This window comes from Schistocerca americana, chromosome 4, assembly GCF_021461395.2.
Source record: "Schistocerca americana isolate TAMUIC-IGC-003095 chromosome 4, iqSchAmer2.1, whole genome shotgun sequence".
NCBI classification, from domain to species: domain Eukaryota; kingdom Metazoa; phylum Arthropoda; class Insecta; order Orthoptera; family Acrididae; genus Schistocerca; species Schistocerca americana.
The window spans coordinates 634,834,818-634,858,448 of record NC_060122.1 but is presented as its reverse complement, the minus strand read 5'-3'; the positions used below and the strand labels follow the sequence as shown (position 1 = coordinate 634,858,448).

The following is a 23,631-nucleotide window of genomic DNA, read 5'->3' as shown; positions in this document are numbered from 1 at the left end:
GGTATAGAAATTTGCCAGGTTTCGGAGCCAGCTGCTCCTCCTCCTTGCAGGAGGATTGAAAGAGAAGTATAGATCAGTGAAGGAAAAGGACTGATGAGGTTTAGGAAATGGAGAACGTTTGGAAGAGTCACCCAGAACTCCGGGTCATGGGAGACTTACAGAACGGGATGAGAAGGAAAGAATGATTGCTGGTGACTGCACCAGATGACAGTTGAAGACCTAAGAGCTTAAATGTACAAGATAAGGTAATATGCAAGACAGAGATTAATGACAAAATATCATGCTCATGTTAACAAGATTGGAAAGCCAAGTGCATTGTATACTATGTGATCAAAAGTATCCAGACACCGCCAAAAACATATGTTTTTCGTATTAGGTGCATTGTGCTGCCACCTACTGCCAGGTTCTCCATATCAGCGACCTCAGTAATCATTAGACATCGTGAGAGAGCAGAGTGGGGCGCTCTGCAGAACTCACGGACTTCGAATGTGGTCAGGTGATTGAGTGTCACTTGTCATACGTCTGTATGTGAGATTTCCACACTCCTAAACATCCCTATGTCAACTTCTTCTGATGCGATAGTGAAGTGGAAAAATGAAGGGACATGTACAGCACAAAAGCATACAGGTCGACTTTGTATGTTGACTGACAGAGACCGCTGACAGTTGAAGAGGGTCATAATGTGTAATAGGCAGACATCTATCGCGACCGTCGCACAGGAATTCCAAACTGCCTCAGGATCCACTGCAAGTACTATGACAGTTAGGCGGAAGGTGATAAAACTTGGATTTCATTATCATGCTCATAAGCCGCACATCATGCTGGTAAATGCCAAACGATGCCTCGCTTGGTGTAAAGAGTGTAAACATTGGACAATTAATCAGTGGAAAAACACTGTGTGGGGTGACAAATCATAGTACACAATATGGCGATCCGATGGCAGGGCATCGGTATGGCGAATGCCTGGTGAACGTCACCTGCCAGCGTATGTAGTGGCAACAGTAAAATTCAGAGATGGTGGTGTTACGGTGTGCTCATGTTTTTCATGGAGGGGCCTTGCACCCCTTGTTATTTTGCATGGCACAATCATAGCACAGGCCTACATTGATGTTTTAAACACCTTCTTGCTTCCTGCTGTTGAAGAGCAATTCGGGGATGGCGATTGCATCTTTCAACACAATTGAACACCTGTTCATAATGCACGGCCTGTGGCGGAGAGGTTACATGACAATAACATCCTTGTAATGGACTGGCCTCCACAGAGTTCTGACCTAAATCCTATAGAACACCTTTGGGATGTTTTGGAACGCAGATTTCATGCCAGGCCTCACTGACCGATATCGATACCTCATCTCAGTGCAGCACTCCATGAAGCATGAAGAATGGGCTGTCATTCCCCAAGAAACCTTCCAGCACCTGACTGAATGTACGCTTGTGAGAGTGGAAGCTGTCATCAAGGGTAAGGGTGGGCCAACACCATATTGAATTCCAGTATTACTGATGGAAGGTGTCACGAACTTGTTTGTCTTTTCAGCCGGGTGTCCAGGTACTTTTGATCATATACTGTATGTGGTAGATGTGGGCGGAATTGACAGGTCAGGAAATTAAAAATATAGAAAACTAAAAGGGAGTGAAGCAAGGAATAGTTACTGAGAAAAAATGCTGATACTGAAGAAGTTAACATATATTAAGGCGAGATGGGTAGCAAGAACCATGGGTTATGTAACACCTATTCCCACCTGTGTTCTGAGGAACTGGTGGCCGGGTGGAAGAATCCAAATGGCACATGTGCTGAAACAGGCACCGAGTTCACAGCTTTCATGTTGTAGAGCGTGCTCTGCAACAGGGTATTGTGTTGCCAGTATACACGTTTGGCGCCAGTATACACTCTTACCTATGCCAGTTCATCCTAGATGATAACTTGGTGGTAGTCATGACAGTGTAAAAAGGTCAATCATTGTCAACTAACAGCTGGTACACAACATGTTGTTCCACAGGTGGCTCTCCCTTTCATAGTGTACGTTTTGACAGTTGCACGGGTGGTATAGATGATGGTAGGAGGGTGTATAGGGCAAGTCTTGCAGTGGAGATGGTCACAGGGTTAGAAGCCATAGGGTAAGAAATTGGATGCAGAAGGAGCATAGGTGCTGACAAGGATACTGTTGAGATTGGGATGGCGGCAAAAAGCTATTATAGGTGTGGTGGGCAAAATGTCTGACACAGTGGACCTCATTTCTGGGCGTTATTTTAGAAAGTAAAGCCTCATTAAAGTAGCTGATCAGAAAATTCAAGAAAAAAGGTACAAATAAAAATTTTCTGCATACTATGACCATAAGGCAAAATCATTAAATGAATCTAAATATCAATAAATATGTGCACAAATCTATTTCTAGCAATGTAAACAAAACAATAATTACCTTTACTGAGCTTAGCTATTGCAGAAGGGGAAAAACATGAAACAACCAAAACCAAGACACAATGCACAATTGAAACAATTAAGTGATATCTCATGCATTAGGTGCCAAAAGTGAGCCTATTGGCACCAAACAGTTAGTACAAGTGACGCTAGTTCACAGTGCCATGCAGATGTGGGACTTTCATATCCCTGTGAACTTGGTGAGGTAAATTTCTATTAGGTAGGCAGATGTTCCACTGATCATGAAAGGATGAAGTTCCACATAAAACAGCAACAAGTGAAGTGATCATACTTGATCAGAGATGAGTACATATCACAGTCCGTAAGAATGTCAGTCCAGTAATTTCCGAAGGTGAGTATACATTCAGTATTCATAAAGCACTGAGTCCTGGGAAGATTGAAGGTAGCTGCTAGGCAGTGTCACGGTGCGGCATAGTCTTGGCCTGAACCCTCCTACAGATGGGCCATCAAAGGCAGCTGGCACGAGTAGCCTAGAACTGAGCTGTGACTGCAACTGCCTGCTGGAGGTTTGAGCCATGATGTAAGTATGCAGCAGGTGGAGGAATATTTGTGGGTGCTTGATGCCCACATGACTCAAGGACACAAGCTAGTTCATTCGATAGCAGCACATTGCTGCTTCATGCTTGCCTATGAACAACGAAGGTGGTCCCTGCCTCATGTGGCAGTGTACTAGTAAGCCACTTAAACTGTCTCCAAGCAGAGGTGCCCCTGCATATCAAGGGCAGCCAGCAGGGCACAGACGTTGTGCTGGCAGTAGGAGTGGCCAACAAAAGGCCAGATGCTAGTCAAAGGGTTTGAGATGTGGTATGACAGAAGGATGCTGAAAATTAACTAGACTGTGCAATAATGAATTAGGAGATTCTCTACAGAATCAGTCAGGAAAAGGAGTGCATGGAATGCACTGACTCGAAAGAGGGACAGGATGAGAAGACATGTTTTAAGACATCAGGGAATAACCTCCATGGTACCAGAGGCAGCCCTACAGAACATAAACAAGTGCGACTCGGAAATGCTAAGATAAAGAGGTTCGCACAGGATGAAGTAGTCGTGGCAGAATAATACAGCGCTTTATGATAATCACCCAACTTCAACAAAAAGCATAGCATGATGTTGGGTCATTATGTTCAAGTCTATTTTGCTGTTTATAGAAGTCGGGTGATGACCAGGAAGTATTGTACTCATCTGTACATGGATGTTACTCTGAAACATATTCTTTTGATTGGATATGTATCTCTTTGATTTTTAACTGGCTGTTATATATTTTGTTGTTAATGTATACTGTTCTTGTGCTGTTAAAACTAAGGTAATGACTTTCATAAGAAAGGAACCAGCCAGATCAACAATCAGTATATATGATAAAATGTTGAAGGTAATGTCTCATTTCCAGTACACATACATATGAAGACAAGGGTGTAACAAATAATATGAGGGCAATAACAAGAATCTTCAAAGGTAAAGAGAAGAAAGAGATGGAAATGAAATTTTGTAAAGTAATGGCTGTTCGCACCTTACTGAAAACAACAGAATGTTGGCTCTGACAAAGAAATAAATAAAGAAAGAAAGGTCTTAGGTAATTGGAAACAGTAGAAATAAAGGTCCACCCATTTGTAAGAGGGTGCAGCAGACAAGATAAATTCAGTAACATCTTCATAAAGGCAGAACTGTTTGTGAAACAGATTTAGAGGAAGCTCTGTAAAATAAAAATGAATGCAAGGAGCATGTTCTGAGCGTGTCAGAAACAAAGGTCCCAAAGCACACCTTACATTATGAATCTTTCAGGAGACAATCAGTGGGAATACCAAGGACAAGATGGGGAAACTGAAACAGGTGCATTTTATGCTAACCTGGGAGGGTGGATGAAGAAGAAAATAAAACTATATTAAGTCTGTGAAACATGAGTTTCTCCAAGCATATAAAATGTTCAAATAATTTACAGGCAAGAATGCAGCTGGGTGATGTCTTTCACAACCACCGATTTTTTTTTTTTTTTTTTTTTTTTAGTGGTGCACACACTATCATTTATAAGACACAAATGCAATGTGAAAGCATTGTGCAAGGAAATTTAAAACCTCAGTATGCGAGATGTATGCAGAAAAACAAAACACACACAAACCTCAGTGTGTGGGGTATACACAAAAAGACAAAACACTCACATATGCACACACAACACATTTTTTATAGCACCACCACACAGCCAAAGACAAACAATGTCAAAAGTTATTGATGGTGAATATTAATTACCAATGGGTGAGGAAGTCACATTAACTCTGTCAGTCAGTTGTTTGACCACAATATATATTAATGGGGTCACTTGCTAATTTAATCTTAACTGCTTCCACACTATCCCAATAGTGAAATATGCATGCCAGAATTTCTGTGTTGTTAAATTTCATAGGATGACCAATGCCAAGGCAATGTTTTGCAGTAACAGATTTGCTCAGCTTTTGAAGTCTGGTTTTTATGTTCAACATACCAGTCCCTCACCTCCCCCTCCTCCCTCTCTCCCTCCTCTCCCCCCTGCCCCCCTTCCCCGTTCCCCCTTCTCGTCCCCTTATGATTTGACCAGTGTATCACAGTATCACATACCACCTCAGGGGATATGGTAGGCAACTGCCATTAGTTACACATCCCAAAAGGGCTCTAATCTTAAATGGTGGTTGGAAAATGCACGTAACACAGTGTTTCCACAGAATATGACCATTACTGTTGGAAATGCTACCTACTGTAATGCATCACTTTTCTTCCCCACTACGGGTTTTGTTATTTTAAATTTATTCAAAAGAGTAAAAATGGTATTGAAGAAAGGGTACATAACATGGAGGACCAGAAAAGGAAACATGTAAGCTAGTCATAAAACTGAAAATAAGATATTGGTTTTCTTAGTCTTTTCCTAGGAATTTACTTTCTCATGCAAGAATTAGCTTCAGGCTAAGCAGTTGTCTCTAATATCAAAATATCAATTTCAGTCAAGGAGGCTGCTTGAATTTAAATGCGTTACCACACTGTGTAAGGAAAAAAGGCCATAGACTTTGGTGCCACCTCATTGTTTCTGCCACTCACCTGATTCATTGCTGGTCAGTAGTGGAATGCATAACTAACGTGTCTTTCACTGTAACTGTTCTGGCAAAAAGTGACTTTGAGGTGGGCTAACTCATCTGACAAACTGACAGGGTCAGAGGTGATGTGGGCCCTATGGACCAGGGTGTGAAAGCTGAGGCCTGAAAATACAAATCAGTGCGAGGTGGCTTCCTGTAAACAGCACGTCTGAACATATTATTAGCCTCCCTCTTGACCAACACCTTAAGGAAGGGAAAGCAGCTATCCTTTTCCACCTCAATATGAGGCAAATTTTCGGGTGGAGTTAATTTTGAAAAGCTGTTTAAATTCTCATTTCTATGAGGCCAAACAACAAAAGTATCATCTGCATTTCTGAAAAAGCACCTTGGTTTGCAAAGCTGCTGACTTCAGGGTACGTTCCTCAAAATCTTCCATAAACAGATAGGTAATAATAGATAACAATGGCCTACCCCTTGCAACTTCATTTGTCTGTCCATAGAACCTGTCATAGAATGAAAAGGAAACGGAAGTCAACACACGTCAAAATAGGTTAATCAATTCAGCACAAAACCTAACTCCAATTAACTGTAATGAGTCAGACAGAAGAACATGAGTGAAGATGGACACCACATAAAAACTGACTTAAATATTATAGTCACTCAAACACAGTCCCTTTAATCAACATAAGTGATCTGCTGAGTTCTTAATGTGATGTGCACACTAAACTATTAGTGGGCTCAACAGAGTAGCAATGTATTTTGTTATATGGTAGCACCTGTGCTACTGACAGTAGGTGTAAGAGGAATCACTTCCTTGTGAATCTTCAGAAGACCATACAATCTAGACACTCCCAACTCTTTTTGTCCAGTCGGCATTGAGTATGTGATATACTGGCTCAGACAGTAAACACACCATCTTTTTATTTATTTTATTTATCCATTTAGATTTTTTTGCGTGGGGTCATCGATATGAAAGCATTTGCAAATGTCAATTACATACAGAGCTTACAATTAGTGTTATAGGTAGCAATTACAATGATCCAACAATGGAAACTCCATGTTAGAATATTGACAAAGTTAGGAAAAAATGATTGCATTAAAAATGACACATTAAGTTGCAGGCAAACACAATTAAGACACTTCCACATTAACTTTCGGCCACAGCCTTCATCGGGGGAGGGGGGGGGGGGGGGGGGAAACCATAAGCACACATTCATTCACATAAACGACTACGGACCTTGCCATTGGTGGGTAGGCTTGCGTGCCTCAGCGATACAGATAGCCGTACCGTAGGTGCAACCACAACGGAGGGGTATCTGTTGAGAGGCCAGACAAACATGTGGTTCCTGAAGAGGGGCAGCAGCCTTTTCAGTAGTTGCGGGGGCAACAGTCTGACTGATGATTGAATGATCTGGCCTTGTAACACTAACCAAAATGGCCTTGCTGTGCTGGTACTGCGAATGGCTGCAAGCAAGAGGGAAACTACAGCTGTAATTTTTCCTGAGGGCATTTATCTTTACTTTTTGGTTAAATGACGATGACGTCCTCTTGTGTAAAATATTCTGGAGATAAAATAGTTCCCACTTGGATCTCCGGGCGGAGACTACACAGGAGGTCGTCGTTATCAGGAGAAAGAAAACTGGCATTCTACGGATCGGAGTGTGGAATGTCACATCCCTTAATCGGGCAGGTCGGTTAGAAAATTTAAAAATGGAAATGGATAGGTTAAAGTTAGATATAGTGGGAATTAGTAAAGTTCGATGGCAGGAGGAACAAGACTTCTGGTCAGGTGAATACAGGGTTATAAATACAAAATCAAATAGGGGTCATGCCGGAGTAGGTTTAAAAATGAATAAAAAAATAGGAGTGCGGGAAAGCTACTACAATCAGCATAGTGAACACATTATTGTGGCCAAGATACACACAAAGCCCATGCCTACCACAGTAGTACAAGTTTATATGCCAATTAGCTCTGCAGATGACAAAGACATTGATGAAATGTATGGTGAGATAAAAGAAGTTATTCAGATAGTGAAGGGAGACGAAAATGTAAAGCTCATGGGTGACTGGAATTTGATAGTAGGAAAAGGAAGAGAAGGAAACGTAGTAGATGAATATGGAATGGGGGTAAGAAATGAAAGAGAAAGCCGCCTGGTAGAATTTTGCACAGAGCATAACTTAATCATAGCTAACACTTGGTTCAAGAATCATGAAAGAAGGTTATATACGTGGAAGAGGCCTGGAGGTACTAGAAGGTTGCAGATAGATTATGCAATGGTAAGACAGAGATTTAGGAACCAGGTTTTAAATTGTAAGACATTTCCAGGGGCAGATGTGGACTCTGACCACAATTTATTGATTATGAACTGTAGATCAAAAATGAAGAAACTGCAAAAAGGTGGGAATTTAAGGAGATGGAACCTGGGTAGACTGACAGAACCAGAGTTTGTACAGAGTTTCAGGGAGAGCATAAGGGAACAATTGGCAGGAATGGGGGAGAGAAATACAGTAGAAGACGAATGGGTAGCTCTGAGGGATGAAGCAGTGAAGTCAGCAGAGAATCAAGTAGGTAAAAAGACGAGGGCTGGTAGAAATCCTTGGGTAACAGAAGAAATATTGAATTTAATTGATGAAAGGAGAAAATATAAAAATGCAGAAAAAGAAGCAGGCAAAAAGGAATACAAACATCTAAAAAATGAGATCGACAGGAAGTGCAAAATGGCTAAACAGGGATGGCTAGAGGACAAATGAAAGGATGTAGAGGCTTATCTCACTAGGGGTAAGATAGATACTGCCCACAGTAAAATTAAAGAGACCTTTGGAGAAAAGAGAACCACTTGTATGAATATCAAGAGCTCAGATGGAAACCCAGTTCTAAGCAAAGAAGGGAAAGCAGAAAGGTGGAAGGAGTATATAGAGGGTCTATACAAGAGTGATGTACTTGAGGACAGTATTATGGGAATGGAAGAGGATGTAGATGAAGATGATATGAGAGATATGATACTGCACAAAGAGTTTAATAGAGCACTGAAAGACCTGCGTCGAAACAAGGCCGCGGGAGTACCCAACATTCCATTAGAACTACTGACAGCCTTGGGAGAGCCAGCCCTGACAAAACTCTACCATTTGGTGAGCAAGATGTATGAGACAGGCGAAATACCCTCAGACTTCAAGAAGAATATAATAATTCCAATCCCAAAGAAAGCCGGTGTTGACAGATGTGAAAATTACCAAACTATCAGTTTAATAAGTCACAGCTGCAAAATACTAATGCGAATTCTTTAGAGACGAATGGAAAAACTGGTAGAAGCCGATCTCAGGGAAGATCAGTTAAGATTCTTTATAAATACTGGAACACGTGAGGCAATAGTGACCTTACGACTTATCTTAGAAGAAAGATTAACAAAAGCAAACCTACATTTCTAGCATTTGTAGACTTAGAGAAAGCTTTTGACAATGTTGCCTGGAATAGTCTCTTTCAAATTCTGAAGGTGGCAGGGATAAAATACAGGGAGATGTTATTCAATATGTATATTGAGCAAGCAGTAAAGGAAACAAAATAAAAATTTGGAGTAGGTATTAAAATCCATGGAGAAGAAATGAAAACTTTGAGGTTCCCTGATGACCTTGTAATTCTGTCAGAGAGGGCAAAGGACTTGGGAGAGCAGTTGAACGGAATGGACAGTGTCTTGAAAGGAGGATATAAGATGAACATCAACAAAAGCAAAACGAGGATAGTGAAATGTAGTGGAATTAAGTTAGGTGATGCTGAGTGAATTAGATTAGGAAATGAGACACTTAAAGTAGTAAAGGAGTTTTGCTATTTGGGCAGCAAAGTAACTGATGATGGTTGAAGTAGACAGGATATAAAATGTAGACTGGCAATGCCAAGGAAAGCCTTTCCGGAAAGAGAAATTTGTTAACATCGAGTATAGATTTAAGTGTCAGGAAGTCATTTCTGAAAGTATTCGTATGGAGTGTAGCAATGTATGGAAGTGAAACATGGACGATAAATAGTTTGGACAAGAAGAGAATAGAAGCTTTCAAAATGTGGTGCTACAGAAGAATGCTGAAGATTAGATGGGTAGATCACATAACTAGTGAGGAGGTATTGAATAGAATTGGGGAGAAGAGGAGTTTGTGGCACAACTTGACAAGAAGAAGGGACAGGTTGGTAGGACATGTTCTGAGGCATCAAGGGATCACCAATTTAGTACTGGAGGGCAGCGTGGAGGGTAAAAATCGCAGAGGGAGACAAAGAGATGAATACACTAAGCAGATTCAGAAGGATGTAGGTTGCAGTAGGTACTGGGAGATGAAGAAGTTGGCACAGGATACAGTAGCATGGAGAGCTGCATCAAACCAGTCTCTGGACTGAAGACTACAACAACAACAACAAGAACAAGCAAGCGCACCTTGTGCACACGTGACCACTGTCCTTGGCAGTTGGAATCAGCGTGTGTTCTGGTCTGAGCTGCCGGAGATGGCGGTCGTGCGTGCATGAGGTGCGCTTGCTTATGTGTATGAATGTGTATGTGTATCTCTTTCTTTATCTGACAAAGGCTGTGCCCAAAAGCTAATGTGCAAGTTTCTTTTTAATTGTGCCTGTGTACAACTAACACATCATTTTTACTGTAAGTAGCAGTCTATCTTTTTCTTACATTCTTGAAATTACAGTGTTCAATAATTATTGTCAAAGCACATTACAATCTTCACACATATTAGGAGAGTGAGAATCATTAATTTGCCATGTATCATAAATTCTGTACTTCATAAAATAATATTCTTGGTGTATAAAACCACTTGAAATTGCTATTGTCTACCCTGCATATACATTGATTGTTACAATATGTCAGAGGTCCCTAATAAATGTTTACTACTTTGGAAGTTTGTTAAGTGAATACAGACACCTTTCATCCGATTTTTTTTTTTTTTTTTTTTTTTTTATTTTTTTATTTGAACTGTTTTTTATTACTGGAACAAAAATTGTTTTCAGGGATTCTTGCAGTTTATTAGGATATTAGCCCATTAATGTACGGACTCTGTTCAGTCATTTTTAATTTAGTTTATTGCCTGAAGTAGTTACCATTGAACGTGGGATTGTGATCACATACATCACTACATTTAATTACTTCAGTTTTCTGGCAAACAAAAAAGAAATTAATTTATAGAGGTACCAATAGTAGATGGCAAAGTATTTGTGTTCTATGAAAACTTCATGGCAAGAATCTTTGTTGCCCAGTACATGTGTAATCCTTAGTCCTCATTTTTGTGGCAGCAGTAATTTGTTTGTTAAGGTGTATATCTGCAGCGCAACCCCATATTTCTATGCAGTAGATAAGACAGTGATGTATTGTGCTGTAATTTACAATTATCCGGCTATGGTTGGGCACCATTTTGGACAGCTGGCTAAGAAAATACAGACCATTACTGATTTTATTATACACAGCATTAATATAATATTGTTAATCCACTGGAGGTTTGAATCTAGTTGAACACCTAGGAATTTACAGATGTTTGCTTCCACCACCACTGGCACAGATGCCATTTATGCATGAGTGCTCTGAGCTGCCAGTTTCAAATCTTAGCATCTGAGAGATTTACTTACATTGATCTTTATGTGTTGAGCTTGGAAATTTGAACTTAATTATTGTATCCCATTAGTTGCTGAAAATTCCACTTCCTCACAGTCTTTGCCATAGTATGAAACTGTCTCATCTTCAGGATAATTTGCTTTGTGAGGGTTGAAGGGTTTACCATGTCATTAATATATGCTAGAAAAAGGAAAGAGACGAGAATTGAGCCTTGGAGGACTCCTTGTATCACTGTTTCACTTGTGGATTTGAAAGCTGAAACCTTATCAGTTTGATGCCTAAGTTTGATTCTGGAAATAATCCCATTTTCCCACCATAGCTGTGGCATTGCCCTTGTTCACAGGAAGGGGATCAGTATCGGGATCCATCCTAAGTGAATGCAAAGCAGCTCTGTCAGCTGCTGTAATATTATTCTTGGGTGAAGATGCCCCAGTCAGCACAAGACATGTTTCTTTCGTAACCTCCTTGGCAACGTCAGAAGCTAGTTCAAAAACACCATCAGAACTTACAAAATCAACATCTTATAAATGCTTGAGTATCAGTGCAAAGTTTAAATCTGTTGACAACATGGATAAAACTGCATTGTCCCAAGCTTTCTCCATGAGATTTATCACAGAACATCAAGATGTGATATTACACTCCAAGCTGCGAAATGTTGAAACATAGCTGAATGCCAGGCAGTTATGGAATAAAATTCCTATTCAAACTAGGACCAAGAAGCTCTATCCAGGCAACTTTCAAATGAAGCCCAAAATAATTTCTTGGAAACAAAATCCAACTGTTGGTGAGTGAAAAAGATCCTTTCATGAACAGTAGCCAAGCTAGCGCATTGGTTGATGTGATGAGCAGCAGGAGAATTAATATAATATTAAATCAGCCGAGAAGGGCTGCTTTGTGTTCACTCAAGGTGGATCCTGATATTATTATCTCGCCTGTGGGCAAGAGCAGTGCTGTATGGTAGTGTTGGACAAGCAAGATTACATTCAAATGATGCAGTGTTTACTATTTGATCCAAAGTATTGCAGTCTTTGTGCTGACTTGACAAAAAGGGTTGATAGGAAGACTTGACAATCTCCTGAAGGAAAGTTTCTTGTCGCAAGAGACTATCAAGAATCTTAACCTTGTAGCACATTGTCAGTAACATTGTTGCACTGAGACACCATGTAGCAAAATACCTTGCTACTCTGTTGAACCCACTAATAGTTTGCTGCATGCATCACATTAACAACTCCGCATATTTCTTATGTCAATTAGAGGGTCTGAATTTGAGTTTACTGTGATATTTAAGTAAGTTTTGATGTTGTCTCTATCTTTGTTCATGTTCCTCTGTCATATTTATTATATTTAATTGAGGTTAGGTTTGATGTTGAATTGAATAACCTATTTTGACATGGATTGCCTTTCATTTACTTTTTATTTAGTGATCCATTCTATCAACAGATAGGTGATATTGCGGCAGGGAGCCCTTTTTCACCTCTTATTGCCAATTTGTTTATGGAAGATATCAAGGAATCTTCATCTCAGACCTTGAAAGTTTTTCAGCTGAGTTAGTCCACATCGAAGTCACCTTTTGCCAGAATGGTTATAATGAAAGACAGATCATAAGTGTGGGCTGTCAACCAACTGTGAATTGTTGTAAGAAAATAAAATGCCTCCAACTGTCCTTATGATATTATTTATTGTGTAGCTATCAGTTTTGGCAGTGCAATGCGCCATCTTCAGGCCTTAGTTGATGCTGAAGAGGTTATCACCACCATATATATGATGCACAGTTGACGGTTGACAGTTGATGGTTGGAGAGACGATATCACAGCTACAGCTAGTCTGTGTAAACCAGTTATGTTGGCCACTGGTGCATCATATATATGGATCGTGATAATCCGTTCAGTGTCAACTAAGGCCTGAAGATGGTGCATTGCAGTGCCAAAACTGGTAGCTGCACAATAAATAAGATCATGTGTTTCATTTTCTTACAGTAGTGAATGGCCATGGTCACCCAGACATCCAGTCAAAAGGATGGACATACAAAAACTGTGAACTTGGTGAGCAATAGAAATAACAAGGTGGTACCTAAATTGATGACCTTTTTGCCTTATGTAGATAGCATTTCCAACAGGATTGGTCATATTCTGTGGACATCTTGTGAAGTGTGGTTTTCAGTGACTGTCTAAGATTGGGATTCTCTTATGGTCTATAGAGGAGGTTGTCTACCTTAACCTGTGCATAGGATGTTATGCATTAGTCAGACTATAAGGACTGTGGAGAACCACTGTATTGAGCATAAGTTTCACACACCCTTAAAACAACTGAGCAAATCTGCTATTGCACAATGTTGGTTTGGCATCAGTCATTCTGTGGAATAAAACAACATAGAGATTCTGGCATACACTTCCTGCTATTAGGTTTGTGCTATTAAGGAAACAGTTGAGATTAAATTATCAAATGACTGTAAAAATATAGTCAGAGGTTTTTGCTTAAATTCTACATGGAATCCTGCTCTTTGCCTAGTGAAACAACAGAAGGAGAGAGCGAATGCGACTTGTTCACCAATTGGTAATTAATATTCATTACCGATAACTTCCGCCATTGGTCATCTTTGCTTGTGAGAAGGCAATAGTATTTATGGTTTATGCATTGTGTCTGTGAAAGCCCTGCATACCAAGGTTTTAAATTTCCTTACACAGCAATCTCAGGTTGCATTTGTACCTTGAAAATATCGGGGTCGAAGACGTCACCCAACTGCATTTTTGTAAATTGTTTGATGCAACAAGTCTTATTAAATATTGTCTTTTTTTCCTGTTTTGCTATGTTTAACCATTCTTACATGTAAAATAGTGACAAGAAATGTGCTTTTCATGTTCCAGGAAGCAAAAATTTGTAAAGCTGAGGTATCTGAAGGAATTATGCAGCCATCATTGGAACTTCAAAATTTCTCATGCAGTGGTTTGCCAGATAAACAGGTAAATGCTTTGAAACATAATTTCATTAATTGCGTTGGAATTAATAATAATATCTAGGTTGAAATACAGAGTTTTCGTAAACTATGCTAGTATTGAATGATCACACAATAAGCAGGTGAAAGATGATGATAACTAGGATCCACTTGTAATAAAATTTATCTTAAGTGCCTGTTCGGTGTCTGATGTTCCTGTGTAAATACTTTAATTTAGATACTGTCTGCACATCTGTTTAAATGTGTTTTGTATTTCTTTAAGTGATCCAGTGTACAGTCACGGGACTCAACCATTAACATGGATAATTTCATATTTCAGAGTTTTAAATATGCCTGCTTGGTTCAAAGAATACATGAAAGGTGAGCCACTGTGGGCTGCTCATACCTATAAATCCACAGGTAGCAACAGACACAGTCTGTTGTGATTAAAGCCCTTCTAGCGTGTTATTTATTTTATACATTACATGCCACTTTAAATATTTAAATTCTGATGAAGAATCTCTTAGAAGTGTTGAAATCTGGTCAAAAAGACTAAAAATTGTGACCGAGGGCTTATTTAGTTCAACTTTAATTTCATATTTGCGTTTTGTTCCTTCTGTTTCCCACAGGTAGTAAAACATTTTGTCTGCTTGCCCATTTAAAATAACTTCAGTCTGTGACATTGATTTTTCTGCCTGTTTTGCATTTACACGACTGTGGACCTACATTATGGCATTCTGCCAGAACTTTCCTTACTGTATTTACAAAATTTATTTTGTATACAAGGGAAACTCCAGCATTGATGATATAAATTTGAAACCGTTTATTATTATTATTGCATATTGATTTCTATCACAGAGTGATCACCTTAAGTGCAAGACCAAGTCCACTGAACTCATATACTCGTGCACAAAATATAAGTTCAGATGTAGATGTTTATTGTGAAGAACATGCTAACCAGCAGGTAAGATCCAAACTTGGGGGGGGGGGGGGGGGTGTTCAAATTTATACAACCAGTCCTGGATTTCACCTTGTTAGCAATATTTGTTGTGTGGGTGTGGTGCACTAACTTCCTAATGGAATGTGGCATACTTTTTATTGTACAGTATATTTAGTTTTCTCCCATTTCAGTTCAGCCAAGAAGAATGAATGCTTGTATGCTGTTGTGCAGCTTATTATTAGCCTAAATTTATCCCAGAATCTATATGAGATCAGTATGTAGGTGACTAAAGAATATTCATTGTTTCTATTGTGAACAGCATGTTGTGGAGTTTTATTTATGAGATACATTGTCTCTTTCTTAGTGTTGGCCACTTACAATTTTTGAACATTTATGTTAGTCTCTCACCAGTCAAATAATTTTGTGGTTATTTGAACTGCACTTCTTTTATACTCTTAATGTCTCCTGTTAATTTGACATGATATGGGTTACATACTGTCTTGAGCAGCATTTAGGTATGGGGTGTACTGGTGTTTTGTTTGCAATCAGTTTTTTGTCGCACATGCCTCTTAAAAAATTTCATTCCTGCAGCAAATCTAGTTAGATATCTCAGGACATTCTAAGGCATTGATGTGGTACTGAATCAAAAGTGTTTTGAAAGCCCAGAAACACTAAATGACTACTGACAGTCTTGGGTGTAGAGAAAGAGGTAGATCTTGCAATATCTGTATAGTTGGAACCTGTGGTTTTACCACTTTCCCGTCTTTTTTCCATGGTGCATCTTTTGAGTGGTGTGGCTCTCAATTTTTTTTACTAATCATCTGCCTGCAGGTCAGTATTAGCGCTTTCGTAATTTAAATATCAGCAGTTGTTACACAACTTTCGTACACATAGTGTGTAATCTTATTTTGGCTTTGAACATACTTTTGTTTTCTCCAGCACCTGTGCGTTGTGCTATCTTTCTTTTTTCATTGCATCTTTACTAAAACTCTCAATGCTAGAATTCAAGTTTTTGTGCAATACAAAGGACTGACACTTTTGATTAAACCATTTCCTGTTTTAGACAAATTCTAGTTAATTACTTTCTTTTATGTATCTGTTTAATTTTTAACTATGCGCCTATCGTTGGATTTCTCGTTGCCAAAGTCAACGTTGATGCGGTTATTGTATCCCCCATAGAGACAAGTTCATTTATTGTTGTTATTATTTTATTATATATTTTATGTTCATCATTGGACCACTCTAATTGACTATACAAAGGTTTATACAAGGAGTTGTAGTTATTCAGTAAAGTTCATTAATATTGAAGTTAAGATAATTTTCACACCGTGTCAAATAATACTGCTGCTTTGGAGGAAATAAGAAGCTCCATTTGTTCACCAAGATTGACTTACACATATGTGATCATCAAGACAACACTTGAACAAATGCAAAATTATATTCATTTTAAAATGACGAACATGGACATTCATTATTAGATTTGGCTGGCCAAAAGCTTATTTGTCACAGTCATTTTGTTGTGCTTATCTGTGACTCAGCATCTTTGCTATAAGGTGAGTGGCAACCCTTTCATAACATTTAAAAGAAGATTTATGCTTCGGATATCTAGGCTGAAGGGAAGGCAGAGCATTTTGCTTGGAATGGGTGGCAGCTGTGAAAGTGGAGTTGCTGTTGCTTATTGGTCAGTTTTATTTGAACTGAGATAGCAATGTTAGATTAAATGAGATGGAAGTCAGTGTCAAGGATGGTAGCTTTGAATCTGAAAAAAGACCAAGTTTTCTTTGAGTTGGGAAAATAAGACAAACTGTTGCAGGAAATGGAGAAGTTGTTCTTCACTACAAGTCCAGACAACAAAGTTGTCGTTGGTAAATCTGTACCAACCCAAGGAACCCAGCTTCTAGGTGGTGAGAAATTCCTCTTCCGTGCAACCAATGAAAAGTTAGACATAGGATCGGGCCATCCTGGCTCAGGTGATGGTTCCACTTATTTATTTTTAAGTTTGTTCCTCAAATGTGAAGTAGTTATGGGTAAGAACAAAGTTGGCTAGGATGATACTAAATGAGATTTTAGGGGTACTTTCATGTGGGTGTTGATAGATTTAGTGTTCTATGGCTGAGAGGCAGTGTGTGTGGAATTTGGCATAGAGTGAGGTCAAATCAGCAGTAATAAGGGGATTCTAGGCAGTGCCAGCCTGTTTGATGCTATCCAAATCTTGCCGAATTTCTTTTTTGCCTTACTTCTGGATGATTCTTAGGAACTTTAAAGAACTGTAAAATGATCGTACACAACTCAGTAGAAATTAACTTTACCCTCATTCATATTTATTGTTTTGAAACACTGTAAATGGTCAGCTTGCTTGTCATGAACTATTTAAATTTAACATCACAGATCAGTAAGTTACATAGGCTGTCATTAGCCTAGCAAAAAATTATAAGTGACATCACAAACAAACATGTTATTTTGAATAGAAATTTACGTATTCACTCCCAGATGCAGACTAAGTGACACGGAAGATTACATTATGATTATTAAACACTGACTGACTAACATAAGTAGTAACTGTGTTAGTTGAATGTTAAACACTGACTGATTGTGACCATGTGTACGATGCCTTATAAAGACATGCATAAAACAGAAATTACAAAATGGGGAAAATATAAGACTATTACATTTTAGGCATTAACATTAAACACAAGAAAAAAATTAACTATAATTTGTATAATCATAAAACAGAAAAATAATAGGTACTGTTTTATGAAGTGGAAGTTTTAATGTGCACGGACATTTCGGAAGACCACCAAAAATCTTCTGGAAAGTTAAATTTTATTATTTGATTAGTTAACAAAGTAATGTTATTTTAAGAAATTTATACATTTTGCAATCGGAAACTTCATGGCTACAAAACTACAGTAGTGGAATTTGCACAGTATTGCTTTTGAAGGTTCAAACATTCTGTTATGTTATTATTTTGAATACAATTAGTTTTTGAAATATTAAGTTTTCAGAAAAAGTAAAATGTTTGTTTGAAACAGGAGAATGGGGGTTTCCAAAGAGCTGTGTCAATATTGAACCAGTTAATTTTTAGCAGGCCAAATTTTGAAGTGCACAAGGTTGACAGGTATTGTAAATTACGAATATACCATCAAAGAAATATATCTCCAGAAACTGATTACAGTATACTGTTGTCATCAGTAGTTGCAAACTACAATGTCTGAAAAAAAAAAGTAAAACACGCAAAGGACATGATTGGATGTCGTCGTAACTTTGTACCTAATCAGACAATTGGCTAGTACATAAATAATAAGAGTTGAAATTCTCTGGGTTTGGTAGAGTGGCTACCAGAGTGCATTAGTGTTAACGTTTAACGTTGTTACCAGGCCCAGTAAAGTATATACAAGGGGTCATGAAAAGCATCAGATGTCGAGAGATCACTGTGAAGGACACAGAGATGCTTTGTATGAGGGCAAGGCAGCATTATAAAGTGCCTGACAGAGTTTTGAAGGGACCTCATTATGGGTCTCCATTTTGGTGGCTGGTCAAATCATGCAATATCCAGATTTGTGGGGCATTCGGGTGTGACAGTGTCCCAAAGTTGGACTGCATGGGAACGTGAGACCAGGCATATTCATTGTTGAGGTTCCAGTCAACCGCATCTGACCACCACAGGGGAGGATGATAATTTTGTGCACCAAGCATATCATAACCTTCCACAACTTTACCTGGTGTCTGAGAACAAATAGTGGACTCCTGCATCATTCTGCGTTATCACACACTATTGGTTGAACGCTAACATAGCCATACTATGGAACCGCTGTCCTATGCGTGAGCTACCATTGACACTGCAACACAAGCAGTTAGATTTGTAATGGTGCCATGACTGGGAAGTGTGGAATGCAGATGAATGGCATTGTATTTAACAGTGAAGCATGGTTCTGCGCTGCCCCACATGAACATTGTGTGAGTGTGTGGTGACACCCTCAGGTGGGGTTCTTTTCTTCAGATACTTTTGAGAGGTACAACGTTGTTATCCTGGCATCATGGTGTGGGGAACCATCAGGTATGACTTTGAGTTTGGCTGATATTGAGTAAACTCTTATGGTACAATGGTATGTCATGTCACCTTTCATGCGACACTATCGTGCTATCTTTCATGGACATCCTGCATCCTCATCAATATGTGACACTGATGTGGTGCTATTTTTCAGTAGGACAATGCTCATCTACAGTAGTACAAGTCTCTATCAACTGTCTGCTTGAGGTTTGATATTAAGGCACTCATGTGGTCAGCAACAGCCCCAGATCTGTCCCCGATAGAACATATGAGGAACCAGCTTGGACATCAACTGTGTCTCACTGCTAGTGACCAGGATATCAAGCGCCAGTTCCTGCAGTTTTGAGCCAGCGTGCATGAGGAGAGGATGCAACACCTTTGTGAGAATCTTGCTAATCGAATCAGTGCAAACATCATGGCCAGAGGAGGTACAATGTCATACTGTAAGTTTTCTGTAAGTTTGAATCAATTTTGAAATCACTAAAATGAAATCTTTTCCTCTCATCATAAAAGGAGGTTGTAAGAATCATAAAAGAAGGTTGTATACATGGAAGAATGCTGGAGATACTAGAAGATATCAGATAGATTATATAATGGTAAGACAGAGATTTAGGAACCAGGTTTTAAATTGTAAGACATTTCCAGGGGCAGATGTGGACTCAGACCACAATCTATTGGTTATTAACTGTAGATTAAAACTGAAGAAACTGCAAAAAGGTGGGAATTTAAGGAGATGGAACCTGGATAGACTGACAGAACCAGAGTTTGTACAGAGTTTCAGGGAGAGCATAAGGGAACAATTGACAGGTATTGAGGAAAGAAATACAGTAGAAGAAGAATGGGTAGCTCTGAGGGATGAAGTAGTGAAGGCAGCAGAGGATCAAGTAGGTAAAAAGACAAGGGTAATCCTTGGGTAACAGAGGAAATATTGAATTTAATTGATGAAAGGAGAAAATATAAAAATGCAGTAAATGAAGCAGGCAAAAAGGAATACAAATGTCTCAAAAATGAGATTGATAGGAAGTGCAAAATGGCTAAACAGGGATGGCTAGAGGACAAATGTAAGGATGTAGAGGCTTATCTCACTAGGGGCAAGATAGATACTGCCTATGGAAAATTAAAGAGACCTTTGGAGAAAAGAGAACCACTTGTATTAATATCAAGAGCTCAGATGAAAACCCAGTTCTAAGCAAAGAAGGGAAAGCAGAAAGGTGGAAGGAGCATATAGAGGGTCTATACAAGAGTGATGTACTTGAGGACAGTATTATGGGAATGTAAGAGGATGTAGATGAAGATGAAGATGAAATGGGAGATATGATACTGCGTGATGAGTTCGACAGAGCACTGAAAGACCTGAGTCGAAACAAGGCCCTGGGAGTAGACAACATTCCATTAGAACTACTGACGGCCTTGGGAGAGCAAGTCCTGACAAAACTCTACCATCTGATGAGCAAGATGTATGAGACAGGTGAAATACCCTCAGACTTCAAGAAGAATATAATAAATCCAATCCCAAAGAAAGCAGGTGTTGACAGGTGTGAAAATTACCAAACTATCAGTTTAATAAGTCACAGCTGCAAAATACTAATGCGAATTCTTTACAGACGAATGGAAAAACTGGTAGAAGCCGATCTCGGGGAAGATCAGTTAGGATTCTGTAGAAATGTTGGAACACGTGAGGCAATACTGACCTTACGACTTATCTTAGAAGAAAGATTGAGGAAAGGCAAACCTACATTTCTAGCATTTGTAGACTTGGAGAAAGCTTTTGACAATGTTGACTGGAATCCTCTCTTTCAAATTCTAAAGGTGGCAGGGGTAAAATACAAGGAGCGAAAGGCTATTTACAATTTGTACAGAAACTAGATGGCAGTTATAAGAGTCGACGGGCACGAAAGGGAAGCAGTGGTTGGGAAGGGAGTGAGACATGGTTGTAGCCTCTCCCCGATGTTATTCAATCTGTATATTGAGAGAGCAGTAAAGGAAACAAAAGAAAAATTCGGAGTAGGTATTAAAATCTATGGAGATGAAATAAAATCTTTGAGGTTCGCCGATGACATTGTAATTCTGTCAGAGACAGCAAAGGACTTGGAAGAGCAGTTGAACGGAATGGACAGTGTCTTGAAAGGAGGATGTAAGATGAACATCAACAAAAGCAAAACGAGGATAATGGAATGTAGTGGAATTAGATTTGTAAATGAGACACTTAAAGTAGTAAAGGAGTTTTGCTATTTGGGCAGCAAAATAACTGATGATGGTTGAAGTAGACAGGATATAAAATGTAGACTGGCAAGGGCAAGGAAAGCCTTTCCAGAAAGAGAAATTTGTTAACATCGAGTATAGACTTAAATGTCAGGAAGTCGTTTCTGGAAGTATTTGTATGGAGTGTAGCCATGTATGGAAGTGAAGCGTGGATGATAAATAGTTTAGACAAGAAGAGAATAGAAGCTTTCAAAATGTGGTGCTACAGAAGAATGCTGAAGATTAGATGGGTAGATCACATAACTAATGAGGAGGTATTGAATAGAATTGGGGAGAAGAGGAGTTTGTGACACAACTTGACAAGAAGGGGGGACCGGTTGGTACGACATGTTCTGAAGCATCGGGAGTTCACAAATTTAGCATTGGAGGGCAGTGTGGAGGGGTAAAAATTGTAGAGGGAGACCAAGAGATGAATACACTAAGCAGATTCAGAAGGATGTAGGCTGCAGTAAGTACTGGGAGATGAAGAAGCTTGCACAGGATAGAGTTGCATGGAGAGCTGCATCAAACCAGTCTCAGGACTGGTGACCACAACAACAACATACCTCTCAACCATTTTTATTTCCTCTTCCCATTCTGGGAGCTTTACTTTAGTATCAGTTGATACTTTCAATGAATAATAGAATTAATTGAAATATAGCATGGGTAAGAATTGTGAGTATCATATATTCAAGATAAATGCATTACATGTGAAACAGAATACAGAAAAGGAAAAAAAAAATGGTGCAACTGAAGCAGTTGGATCTTTTCCACTTGCTGTGTCTCAGTAGGAAAGAACTGATAATTGATTTGAGATGTTACAACAAGTTTTGGGGGAGATGATTGTAATCAGTTTGAAAAATTTCATTTGTTGATTGGTATCTTTTGTGATGGATGGGAGTTTCTATGACAGGATGGGAAGGTGGTCTACTAGGGTGGAGATGCACTGGAAAGGACTTTGAGACCCTTTACATGATTGGTTTTTGTGCACTTTGAAAAGTAGGTAGAACGTAGAAATGTGTTGACTCTCAACTTTATTGACCATAGACCACAAGAGAAGAATAATCATCATAAGTTGTCTTCAGAGATTTCAAAATGAAAATGAGAATTTTTCATGAGTATTTTGATTGGTTATGAAAGCTGGTTCCTTCATTATGATTGGTATAAAAGCGGGAACATTGACCTATTTTCTGTATAACTGTTTTCCCTTAATATACGTAAAAATATATCAAGTAACGTAGAAATCATTCCCAGTGTAAGTCATTTAGCAAGCAGAGGGTGCTTTTGTGTCTTATTGTATAACTTCACTTATTACACACCCTTGAAGGCTGTGATTTATGAAGCATGATGTGAAATAATGAATAAATGAATGATGAATGATGAGTGCCCATCCTACAGTATGGTAATGTGTAGCCTCTCACTCTTCCTGTTACTGTGGAGAACATCAAGACATTTGAGTGTGAAAGTCTTCTGCACCCTCCCACCAGTTCTGACTTTGCACCTTCTTATTACCATTTTTTCAGTTATCTGAAAGAACAAGATCAGTGCTACAGGATACAAGAAGAAAGCAATGCATCAGTGTCTTTGGGCAGTCAGGTTTGACTCCTGCAATGGATTTTTCAAACTTACAAAGTGGTGTGAAAGATGTATGCAAAGAGTTGGCAACTGTATTGAAAGATGACAGAGCTTTATAAAGAATATGATGATATACATGGTTTTTCCAAAAAATAAATATTAATATTCATAAGAGTAAGTTCAATATGACTCTCGTACATTAATTTCATGGTATTTCATTAATGCCTATGATTTGTATCTTCAAATCTTGCCTGTATTGTAAATACAAAGGCACACAAGAGTTCTGGATACATGTTGTTTTTATTCGTTGGATGTGAGTAAATAGAGGTAAATAGTAAATAAAGATCTGTTTTCCACTGTCTGTTCCCTTAACATATTACATTAAATGTAAATATTCTCTGTTTTTTCACTCCGTTTCCTGATTCTGTGTTTTTCATAATGTTCAGGAAACACGCAGGCTGCTTGGAGCATCCTCACCAGTAGATGTCAGTGATCCATATGTACAAGAAGTGGCAGATAGTTCACTGGCAGAACTAAACAGAAGATCCAACAATGTGTACCGACGTGAATTGATTAGGGTTTTGAGTGCTGAAGTGCAGGTGAGTGAGAATAACACATTTCAAATGTTCATGAGGGAGAGTTCAAAAGTTGAAATCTGAAGAGAGAAAAGTTCAGCATAAAGCAAATAATTTCTGAAGTTTTGAATAATGAGAACTCCTTGTATTCTTTGTAGTCAAATTTTAAGATTAGGTTAATTAAAAAGTATTTGAGGCTTTTGTGGCCACTGATTGACATATTGCCTGCT

The 23,631-nt window shown here is 38.8% G+C and overlaps 1 protein-coding gene across 3 annotated transcripts in view; it reads left to right on the top strand.

Moving 5' to 3' along the window:
* The window catches only part of LOC124614071, a 228,608-nt gene that overhangs the window by 47,956 nt on the left and 157,021 nt on the right, over positions 1-23,631 (top strand). For all 3 annotated transcript variants that reach the window (XM_047142907.1, XM_047142908.1, XM_047142909.1), the window contains exons 10-11: positions 13,952-14,047; positions 23,273-23,425. In XM_047142907.1, the coding sequence (XP_046998863.1) occupies positions 13,952-14,047; positions 23,273-23,425 (249 nt within the window). The remainder of the gene's footprint in view (positions 1-13,951; positions 14,048-23,272; positions 23,426-23,631) is intronic.